Here is an 11,958-nt window from a genome sequence, read left to right as displayed (position 1 = left end):
TTGCCATCAGTTCTGTTTCTTTTTCCCGCCATTTCAATCCTCGCCCAAGCTTTTGCTCTCTCTTTCACGCACAATTCTTCTTTCTCTTTCTCGATTCACGCTAATCTCGAAACGCCAGGGAAGATGCTGTGGGTCGACAAGTATCGTCCAAAAACCCTAGATCAGATCACAGTTCATCAAGATGTAGCACAGAATCTTAAGAAACTGGTAACCAAATTTCGTTGTTGTTTTCTTACCTCTTTTTTCCTTGCATTCCTGAATTCATTCTTCATTTGGCGCTTTTGATGTGTGTTTTCTTTTAATCTTCTCGTAGGTTACCGAGCAGGACTGCCCTCATTTGCTCTTCTTTGGCCCCTCCGGTTCCGGAAAGAAAACCCTAGTCATGGCGCTTATCCGGCAGATGTTTGGAGCAAGTGCGGAGAAGGTATTGGCTCTTGAGTTTTTGTTTACTTGCTGGGATTTTGTTTTTTTTTTTTTTTTTTTTTTNTAAATGATGGACCAGAAGAATGTAATTATAAATGTTATGTTCTAACCAACGTGATAAATTTCATTTGTATCTAATTTAATATTTAGATGTAAGTTCAGGAGAAAGAATGCCTTTTCAGATAATAATAATAAAAAGAAAGAATTACTGTAGCCATTTGGACCTAAAAGCTGTTAAAAAAAAGTTACATCTTTTCACCAGATTGTCAAGGTACTAGAGTTCATTGGGAAGAAAGAAGGACTGCAACTTCCATCTGGATTTGCTTCCCGCATTGCAGAAAAATCAAACCGGAGTTTGAGGAGAGCTATACTATCATTCGAGACTTGTCGTGTTCAACAGTTAGTCTCCATTTGGACTCATACTGATCTAAGCTTCTCTCTCACTGCTTGTCATCAAATTACATTGGACATCAATCTTTGAGGATTGGTACTGAGCTGTTAATTTATTTTATCTTTTGGGTTAGGTATCCTTTTGTTAGTAACCAGGCAATACCACCGATGGATTGGGAGGAGTACATCTCTGAGATAGCGTCTGACATAATGAAGGAGCAGAGCCCCAAGAGGTACTTCTCTTATGTACCTTTTTCTGTTGTATTTTATGCTATAACAAACATCTCAATATCATATACGTGTGGCTTCTCTTCATATACATTAGTTGGGTACTTCTGACACCCCATCTGTTATGCAAACGATAATGAAACTGCTTTTGTTTCTTAAACTCTGCTGTCCAACTATTCTTCAAGAACAAATGATTACATGAAGATAAACAATCCTTAAACTTCTATTGATGGTATCCTTGATTATGATGATCTTTGTCTGGTGGGATGAAGGTGGTAGCATTTCCTGTTCACCATTAGAACTTATCTCTGATACTTCACCTTTTTTAGTCGAGATTGAATTTTCTTTTTTGAACAAGAAACAACTTCTCATTAATATAATGAAAGGAATTGTTCATGGGATACAAACTCCTAAAGGGGTGAAAACAGAAAAAGAAAAAGAAAAATCAAGAACATAGCGGCAATTACAATCAAATAAAGCTCAGCCCTGGGAATAATAAAACGACAAATGCTTCATGCATTATTAAAAGCTTCTCAGCCACTAGCTCATCCATCGAGACATCTTTTAAATTCTCTTCATGCAAATGAGCTATAATAACTTCCTCAGTTAAAGGTCACTTAAATCGGAATTTGACTTCATCCCTTAACCAACCAAAATAAATGTTATATGAACTACCTTTTTTCCAACGAATGCATTAAGCACGGGAACATACAATGCTACCTTGGAATTCCACATGAATTTATGAGCTTTGAATAAACAATATCAACATTTGGCTTTTGTAGAAGAACAAATTTGGACAACGGTGCTGCTGAAACTTCTTCAAACCCCCATGTGTTCTAGGATAGAATTTTCATTGAATCACAAAGAATAATTATTGAAATCATCTCACAATCTGACATTTACAGCCAACTGTTATGAAATCTAAAAGGGAAAGGCCTCCAAACAAAACTTCCAGCTTCCAAAAAGTAAAGGAAAGTGGTNTTGTCTTGGTACCCTTGAATTTTCAAACACAACTGATCCCTAAATTAATACCAAATATGGGCAGTGAAGCCGAATAAATTTCTTCAAAGCTGTACTTTTAGAATGATCCCCAAAGCCTCTAGTATTCCATGATGTAACTTTCATTGTTGAAACTCACAATAGTTAAACAAATTTTAAAAATCAATTGGGGATGTTGGAGGAATACTACGAATTTGAAGACCACAAATTTTAATTAAAGGAAAATTATTCTTTGAATTGTTGGTGAAGGAGGAGAAGTACTTACTGGAAGAGTTTCACAAGTAGCTGAATTTGTTACTGGAGGCTCATTCTCATTATCCTGAAAAAGAAGACCTAAAGTCTCTGCGTAAGAGACCTCCAAAAAGAAATCATTATCAGCCCCAAAATTCTGAGGCTTCAAGAGTTGAGACTGTCTCCACACTACTTAATCTAACATCAGATTCCCCATCCAAATCGATTGAAAGTGATGAAGGCACATGAGTACCTGCTCTGGACCAGGAAGGTTGATATCTGATTGAGATGAATGTTGGAAGCTCAATTTTCAGAGGACATTTGACTCACATTTGCTGAAGAATGGACTTGATTTGGCACTGTTATTAGAAGTCATGAACATGATTCCTCTAGAACATCTTCATTAAAATCTGAATTTTCTAGAATAGGGAACATAAGAGGAGCTGACTTTTCTAGAATAGGGAACATAAGAGGAGCTGACTCTTTCTTCCGAGTGTAGTGAAATGGATAGACTTCATTAGATCGATTTTGCTCTTCTCGACGATTTCGAGGACTTAAAGCCTCAATAGGTGTAGAAATAACTGATGAAATTGAGAATTTGATGAGTGAAGATTCCTAATCCTTGTTCAACATGTCCTTGGCCTTTGTAAGGCAGCAATGGAGGACCTCGATCATCTTTTGTAGTCTTGTGATTATGATTTGGCAGTCTGGACTTGTTTATTTTAACCCTTTGGCATCAATGTGGTTGTCATTCTATCGAGGAGTCTTTGCTTCATCTCCCCTTTAGTGAAAAAAAAAAGCTTGGTTTTGTGGATAACTGACATTTATGCTTTGTTATGGGGTCTTCGTGGTGAGAGGAACAATATAGTTGTTGAGGAAGTGGAGCGTTCTAGGGAGGAAGTTTGGTGTTCCACACTTCCCTTTCCGGTTCTGTGTATAAGGACTTTTGTAATGATCTATTAGGTATTATCTTGCTTGATTGGAGCCTCCTTGACTTTTGTTTTTGTCGAGCAGAGAAAAAACTATAGAATTGTGAGAAATTGCAATTGTCCTATTCATTTAATTGTCCATTAGAAACATATATGGTGAGAACTAGTGAAAATTTTAATTTTTCTATTCTTTTGTTATTAACTAGTTGTAGAATTGTGCTAGTTTGAAATAAATTTGGCCTTCTTTTTTGTGGTATAGACTGTACCAGATTCGTGGGAAGTTATATGAACTACTGGTTAATTGTATTCCACCAGAGATCATATTGAAGGTAATTATTCTTTCCCAATTTCTATTGATTTTTTCTGTCTTAATGTGAGATTCATATTATCTAGTTTCTCAGAGGCTGCTTTATGAGCTACTCAAGAAATTGGATGCTGAATTAAAGCATGAGGTCTGTCATTGGGCTGCATATTATGTAAGTTCATAATTTGACCTGTCAATTTGTTTACATTCCCTTTTATTATTTAATATCAGAACTTTTGCTGGAAATTTGAATATCAATCTCATTAAAATAACTTTTTTCCTCTCTGTCTTATGACGAGTTCTCCAAGTTTTCCTTGTTTTGCAATTTCTGGACCTTTTTCGTCAAAAGTAACTAGCGGATTACATCCTCCTAGACTTGATAGAATAAGTGTGTATGAACAAATATTTGAAAGTAGTTTTTTAAAATTAAATAATGTTCTTTACTTTTGAAAGAAACACCAATCAAGTGTTTCCTCCAAAGTACTTTAAGCATTTGTGTGTTGGAACTTGGTGAATACTGATGGATGGGGAGATTCTGAGAATTGAATAATACCAAATTATATTTGAGATTTATTGTAACAGTAGATATTATCCTCTTTGGGCTCTCTTTCGGGTTTCCCCTTAAGGCTTTTAAAATGCATCTGCTAGGGAGAGGTTTCCACACTCTTATAAAGAATGCTTCATTCTCTTCCCCAACCGATGTGATATCTCACATTTATGATGGATATAAAAGCAACGAAGAGAATTTTTTTAACAATATACGTCTCTGTTCTTTTTTACTCTGGTTGGTTCTATTAATCTGTATAATTTCAACCATGTTTTTTTAACTTTATTCCTATGCCATGGTTAATTTGTTACTAATGACGTCTGGTCAAATTGCCATCACAATCACGTAAGAAGAATCATCTACTTCAGTTTCTATCATATTGTGAACACTATAGCGGCGGGCCATAGATCCACATGCATTGGTTCACCAATATGATATCACTGATGAAACATGGCTGCAGAGAGTTTCACCTTTGTTCAGTTTCATATCTCATCTTTGCTTAAATCTTTTCCCAGGAACACAGGATGCGGCTTGGCCAGAAATCCATCTTCCATATTGAAGGTAAATCCATTTGGTATACAAAATATCAGACTAACTGTTCTGACATGAAAATTTAACGCCTCTGTGCTTCTTTTTTTCCCTCTGATTCTATTAGTTTATCAGCCACGATCTTAATTTCATCATCAAGTGCTGGATAATATCATCATACAATTTAATGGTTTGTTGAATCATGGATGGATTTGACTCTTCATGCTCTTGACATTTGTGAAAAGATTTCTTGTTCTCAACCTTTTATATAGACTCAACTGGAAGAAGCCAAAAAAAATTGTCTCTTAGTTTTTAATCTCCCTTCTGGTCTGATATGGCAGCTTTTGTGGCAAAGTTCATGAGCATATACAAGAGTTTCCTCATTTCAACGTTCGGCTGAAGAAAAAGCAACTGTATGTTCGTAGTTTTAGCGTGTCGGTGAATCAAGACAATGTGGTGCCATCTTATGTTCTTCAGTCAGTTTTGTTTGGCACTAGTTTGTTTGTTTGTTCATCATCCTCTAGGTTTTATCTATCAGGGAACTTGAAGCTGAACTCTTAGGGATTTGAACTGAATCTAACATGCCAAAAAAATGGAAATTTATTTAGTCATTTTGTTGCACTATCTCCTGGAGATAATGGGAAAAAATGGAAAATCCCAACCTTATTTGGCTGTGTTTTCATTGCTTTCGCTCAAAGTTTGAGGTTAGTTTTGTTTTGATTTTATATTTTGAACTGTTATGTTTTTGAATTTTCATTTGAATTCAACATCGATTTTAGATAGGGAACAGTGACTGGATTGATGATAAAATAGAATCTTGGGTCTCGAACAGTGATTCGATTGATGATAAAGAAAGAGAATTCTTGGTTCAGTTCTTTACCTCAACGATAAATCAAATTTAAATTTTATTGAATCTGACTTTTAGTGATCATTTATAAAAAAAAAATGACTCTGATTATCAAATGATTGGACAACTAGAAGTAATTTACTTACGATACTTCGTTGACATTCATAAAAAGTATCTAATAATTATGAGTTCAATAAATCTAGAAAGACGGAAATTTCTTGCTCATTATTAGACAATCACTTATTCACAAAACTCGGGATTAATAGTTTGAAATTCCTTGAGTTTGATTTAATTAAGATATTTTATAAAATTTAATTCAAATAAAGTTTGATTTAATTAAGATATTTTATAAAATTTAATTCAAATGAAGTAAAAGATTAATATGTAAAATGTTTATCTATTTATTTTTAAATTTATAAAGTAAGATTACTACTCAATTTCGATATATATTTTTTAAAAAATTACAAAATTATTTTTAAAAGTGGTTGGATTATAAATAATAGAATAAATAATTATGAAATTAAATAAAATATAAATTTAGATCGGGTTTTTTGAGTCACCTGATTTTTTAAATATCTCTAATATTTGTTTCTAACCTAAAAATAATTTTAACAAAGCATTTTCATATTACCATTTCATTATTAAAATTAAAAAAAAAAAAAAAAATTTGAAAAACTTTAATATAAATTGAAAATTGACATGCTTTAAGCCCAAAAAATGTTCAAAAGAATTTCCTTAGAAATTCCATCGATTCTCGAATTGAGAGGATCGGGACTGCTACCTTCGCTCCGCCATTTTTTTCTCCCACCATTCTCTTCGTTGATTCCATCAGATTTCTGCAACTCCGTCTAGGGTTTGATATTCTCCAAGTTCAGTCAAGAAAAATCTGAAGGTAGTTCTGTCTTTCGACTATTTCCGGCTGAAATTTCACCATGGTTTTTTTTATCTTGCCCTCGTTTGGATTTTCGCCCTTCGTTTAACAATTGAGAATTTCTCGGAATCTAGACGCGCTTTTATTCCTGTTCCCGTTCGAGTTTTCATGTATGAGAAGGAAGGTTGAGAAATCGTTGTGATAGTGTAGGGTTTTGGTTATCTTGTGGTGAAGCTATTGCTTGATTATTATCTATTTTGTATGTGTGTTATTACTATTAACTTTTTTGGTTGGAGACGTTTGTTTGCTGCGTTTTATTGATTCATAAAGTGACTGTTTTAGTTTGTTACGCTCGGAGACTGTTTGTTTAACGCTGACTTATTTCATTATTGGATTTCAGGTTTACCAACGTTGATTAGGCTGGAAGCCTGATTTAAGCTTCGTCGAATAGGGAATTTTAAGTTGAAAAAGCAGAAAGTTCCTTCTTTTCGGTCTATATTTTGCTTCTGGAAATTTAGCTGAGTAACAATGTCGGTCACCGCGGGTGTTAGTGATACTGTAATTGCTGTTAGGGATAAACTTAGAGGTAAAATTGGACAAACAAAAGTTAAGAGGTACTGGCCTGGAAAGGCGCCCGAGTGGGCGGATGATGCTGATGAAGATGGCGATATTAGGATGTCCAGGGTGGCAGCGCTTGAGAAAGCATTTCCAAGTCAGGAAGATTCAGATCTTTCTAAGAAGGACGACCCTAGGTTGCGCCGTCTAGCTGAGAGTAGGATAGATAATCGGGAGGAGATCAGAGCTGATCATCGACGTATTCGCCAAGCTGAGATTGTTTTGAACATTGAAGAGGAAACTCGAAGGCAGGAGGGAATAGATGCAGAGGAAGAGGACGAGGATGCTTTGGAGGAAAGAAGAAGAAGAATCAAGGAAAAGCTGCGACAAAGGGAGCTAGAAGAAGCTGCATTCCCAATAGAAGAAGAGGAGGAGGAACCAGAGGAAGAGGAAGAAGAGGAGTCTGAGTATGAAACTGACTCAGAAGATGAACCTACTGGTATAGCAATGGTGAAGCCAATATTTGTTCCTAAGTCAGAGAGAGAGACAATTGCTGAACGAGATCGTATTGAAGAGGAGGAAAGGTCTCTTGAGGAATTGAGAAAAAGGAGATTGGAGGAAAGGAAGGCAGAGACAAAGCACATTGTGGTTGAGGAGATTAGAAAGGATGAAGAGATCCAGAAGAATTTGGAAATGGAGGCAAATATTGCGGATGTGGATACTGATGACGAAATTAACGAAGCCGAAGAATATGAGGCTTGGAAGGTTAGAGAGATCTCGAGGATCAAGAGGGATAGAGAACTCCGAGATGCAATGTTGAAGGAGAGGGAGGAGATTGAGAAGGTGAGAAATATGACTGAGGAAGAGAGGAGAGAATGGGAGAGGAAGAACCCGAAACCTGCTCCACCTCCTAAGCAGAAGTGGAAGTTCATGCAGAAATATTTCCACAAGGGTGCATTCTTTCAGGAAGATGCTGATGATAATGCTGGAACCGCAGGATCTGATTCTATTTTCCATCGCGATTTCTCTTCCCCAACGGGAGAAGATAAGATGGACAAGACAATATTGCCCAAGGTTATGCAGGTCAAGCACTTTGGTCGTAGTGGGAGAACAAAATGGACGCATCTTGTCAATGAAGATACAACTGACTGGAACAACCCGTAAGTTGATTTAACTTTGTTTACTTTCTGCTTCTCAATTTCCTATCTTAAAGTATTGCAATGTCAATTGTGATTTCTTAATTGAGTATCCCTTTTATACCTAGATTAACTACAATACGATCCATTAAAAAAAAGCATCTAATGCCTTGTCTACTCATTGAGATTGTGTTAAGTAGAGAATGATGAAAATAATTTGGGTATGAGCATGAGGTTAATGGATGTGGTGAGCTTAATATTTGAGATCGAGGCTTTTAGTTTGTATATATATATCTACTGGAGAATATGAAGATATGATTAGAACGATGCCCTGTTTCCAAGGGGTCTTCTCTGTTTGTTTGTTTTTTTTTTTCCGTTGTTAGCGTGGTTGTCATGACACGTCAATTGTTACTGTCAATGTCATGCAGTTGGACCTATAACGATCCTCTTCGGGCAAAATACAACGCAAAAATGGCTGGAATGAATGCACCAATTGCGAAGCCTAAAGGAAGCAAGAAGTTGAAGGATTGGGAATCTCGTTGAGTTTTAACGACGTAAAAGCACGGTTAGGAAGCTTTTCCAGTTATCCCTTTTTCATTGTTCAATTAGAAACAAAAAAAATTGCTTGCTTAATGGGTTTACCAAGTTATTTAAGCACCCATCTTTTCTTTTCTTTCAAACTAGAAATGTACCTGGATTTTGTATGCTGATGTAATATAGTTACTCATTAGTCATTATGTTTCCCCTTGCAGTTGTTTTTTGGTAGGTAATTCTCGTTATTTACATAATATGTTTTATCTACAAAAATGTTTCAATCGAACTCTTCTGAAAGCGTTAAGCTTTTCCTTTTAACTATCGAAATCATCACAAACCTCCCTTTTTCTTTTCTATTGCAATTTCTGGATTATTATATATATGATAATTTTTTAACTTTCCATATATATAGAAATAGAAACGTAAGGAGGACGGTTCCAATATTCAATCTTCAGGTAATAAGATGTATAGGGACACATCGAAAATGCCATATAAAAAGATCTTAGCCTCTCTACAACGCTAGAGTATTATCTATGCTTTTATTTTCGTCATCAAAAAGACAAACACCTCAATCTGATGGTGAGATCTATTCTCTCATTTTGATCTCAGGATCAAAATCTTGAATGAATTTGTAGTATTAATTTTATTATTTTTCTTTAAATTTTATCTATGATCTCATTAATTCATAATTTGTGTATATTTGTTAATTCTCTATTTTGTTCCTTTTATCTTTTGAGAAAGGGATTGCCGACCAGAACAAAAATGGATGCTTTGGATGTGAGAGGGGTCATGCATATATCCATACTCTTTTAATGTCGCTAACAGAAAGGTTGGTAGTTAATATAAGAATGACTTTACTGGTAAGGAATGAGAACCCTTATCTTCATTTTTACTGTTCGTGTTGATCAAGGATGAATTCTTATATACTTGTGGATTCTAAGCATAATTCTGGATTTTAACGATTTTTAGGGATGTAGAGGAATTTAGAGAGAGGGTAGGTTCGAGTTGGTCACTAGAACGACTTTGTCTATTTGGACATTGGGCTTTTTAGTTGGTCATTAGCCAAGTATTTATTAAAAAAATGAGTCTCATAGTAACCTAGTAACCGCCTATTTCACTGCTAGCAGATATTGTCCTCTTTAGGCTTTTCCTTCCAGGCTTCCCCTCAAGATTTTTAAAACGTGTCTGCTAGGGAGAGATCTACACACCCTTATAAAGAATGATTTGTTCTCCTCTCCAACCAATGTGGGATCTCACCCTCATGATCTTGGAAGAGATCTTGGAATACGTGGGGAGAGAATTGTCAATATTTGCATTATACTTTATACACTAATAATGATTATTGTGTGATTCATTCTCACAATGTACAGCATTAAATAAAGCATAGAGGGAAAACCAAGTTTTCAGTAAGAAACTAGGACATACAAACTGAGCCCAGCAGAAAGAGCCAAACTAGACTAGCATTTGACAAATGCAAGTGTCGAACATTTAAAAAAAAAAAAAAAAACTCTTTATTGATCTCTGTTCTTAACTTCACAGAATATTATTCATCTCTCTTGTTCCATCCCATCCTAACCCATTTTAGATCAACCCGTTTTAGATGAGTGAGTGTGTGTAACAGTTCAATCTCACTGCTAGTAGATATTATCTTTGGGCTTTCTCTTTTGGGTTTCTCCTCAAGGTTTTTAAAACGTGTTTGTTAGAGAGATTTTCCACATCCTTATAAAGAATGTTTCGTTCTCCTCCCCAACTGATGTAGGATCTCACCGTGTGAATAAGAGAGATTACTGATCACAAGGAAATGGAAAAAAAATGATGATGGAGACGTGTGATGTTTTGTTCATCTTTACGTAGTTTCTTAACATACCCTTGTTATTAGAAAGGTTGGTTGGTTAGATTTTTCTACTAGCTTGGATTACAGAAAGAATAAGGGAAAAAGAGAGCTTAAGCACGGCAGAGTTCAATGCACCCTTTTTGTTGCAGGTTAAATGCTTAAATGGAGGAAGAAGTTTGATTTAGAGCCAGATTTTGACGAACGCTTTAGAAGGATAAATTTCAAATAAGGTTTTGGTTGCTTAGAAGTTGCATTTATTTAGCCTGCTGAGCTCTTAAGATGTACAACAAAGTAAATGGTGAGAGGAGTAAGAGTTATGTCGTAACAGCCCAAGCCCACGAGATTGCTTTCAAGGTTTTCAAAACGCATCTGCTAGGAAGAGATCTCCACACCTTTATAAAGAATGTTTCGTTCTCCTCTCCAATCAATGTGGGATTTTACAGTCCACCCCCTTTGGAGGCCAGCGTCCTCACTGGCATTCGACCTTTGTCTGGCAGCTTATAAGTATTCCCGTCCAAGGAATCCAAACAAATAACTAAGATTCCAAAGAGTTCTTTCTTACTTTTAGACACCATTTGTTGCTTTCTTCTTACTCCCTTCATTGCTTCCTTTATATACCTCTTTTAGGGGTATCACTTCATTACAAATATACCTTAAATAATGACTTTCATTTTTGGGTCCCCTGATTTCTTTATTCATTCAACATGATCTTTAATTTTGATTTTGACAAGTGTTTATTTTTTACGACCATTCTTTTTTCGCTCGAATTTAAACAAATTGTGAGTTGATTTTGATTCTTGCCCAAGGCCTCTTTAGACCCTGAAAAATATGAAAGATGGTGAAATGACTATTTTATTTCTCGGTTGATCTTGATCGATTGTTTCTAATTTTTTACTATTTTTAAAAAAAGTTTTGAAGGTTATTTCGAGACTGAATATTTCAACAACATAACCCAAGCATAAATCGAGTTCATACACGTCTTGCAACATACCATATACTACTTAACACGGGTTGCGACAAGGCGTATCGTCGAGTTGAGTTATAGAAGTGTACGTAGTTGAGTCAACGACTTTCTTCCCTTAAAAAAAGTCAATTGGACCTAAAATTAGACTTTTCTAATACTAAGAAAATATAAAAATGTAAAAAAGAAAAAATGGGGCAAAATTTAAATCTAGTTAAAACAAACAACACATAAATTTAAATCTACTCCTTCAAGTTCAAAAGCTATTTTTGTTAAAGCATCTACTATTTTGTCTAAGCCTAATAACGTTACGTAAAGTTGTGGCTAAGTATGATAAATCAAGATTTATGCCTATATGTTCTTATTGTACTATAAGTAATGATACTTAGTATTAATCAATTATGTATACGTGTAATGGCCCATAGCAACAAAAATTTCATTCGGGAAAAGCCATTTTTTTCTCAACAATATCTTTGTCCTTTGATCCAATAGTGTTCTGATAAATATTGATAACTCTTGGATGAAGTATTAGAACGGAAAAATCCATTAGATAATAAACTATTGGTTCTAAGCCATCTCCGGTGATGAATCAACAATCCGAAGTGTTTTTCTTGCATATTCTTGATAAACCAACGTTTATA

At 35.2% G+C, this 11,958-nt stretch overlaps 2 protein-coding genes across 2 annotated transcripts in view; both read left to right on the top strand.

Annotated features, from left to right (window-relative positions):
- The window catches only part of LOC111803358 (replication factor C subunit 3), a 6,824-nt gene extending 1,559 nt beyond the window's left edge, over nt 1-5,265 (top strand). The window contains exons 4-9 of the mRNA XM_023687722.1: nt 686-822; nt 948-1,046; nt 3,460-3,529; nt 3,602-3,676; nt 4,567-4,612; nt 4,921-5,265. Of these exons, the coding sequence (XP_023543490.1) occupies nt 686-822; nt 948-1,046; nt 3,460-3,529; nt 3,602-3,676; nt 4,567-4,612; nt 4,921-4,979 (486 nt within the window). The 3' untranslated portion in view covers nt 4,980-5,265. The remainder of the gene's footprint in view (nt 1-685; nt 823-947; nt 1,047-3,459; nt 3,530-3,601; nt 3,677-4,566; nt 4,613-4,920) is intronic.
- An 874-nt stretch (nt 5,266-6,139) lies between these two features.
- LOC111803337 (microfibrillar-associated protein 1-like) lies at nt 6,140-8,743 on the top strand. The gene is made up of 3 exons (XM_023687689.1): nt 6,140-6,318; nt 6,698-8,012; nt 8,417-8,743. Exons 2-3 carry the CDS (start codon nt 6,826-6,828, stop codon nt 8,529-8,531), a joined length of 1,302 nt encoding a protein of 433 aa, XP_023543457.1. The 5' UTR covers nt 6,140-6,318; nt 6,698-6,825; the 3' UTR covers nt 8,532-8,743.
- The last annotated feature ends 3,215 nt before the right edge of the window (nt 8,744-11,958 follow it).

The sequence above is a fragment of the Cucurbita pepo genome, chromosome LG10, assembly GCF_002806865.2.
Source record: "Cucurbita pepo subsp. pepo cultivar mu-cu-16 chromosome LG10, ASM280686v2, whole genome shotgun sequence".
Taxonomy (NCBI): Eukaryota; Viridiplantae; Streptophyta; class Magnoliopsida; order Cucurbitales; family Cucurbitaceae; genus Cucurbita; species Cucurbita pepo.
The sequence above is the reverse complement of the archived record's forward strand: the minus strand, read 5'-3'. Positions and strand labels throughout refer to the sequence as shown.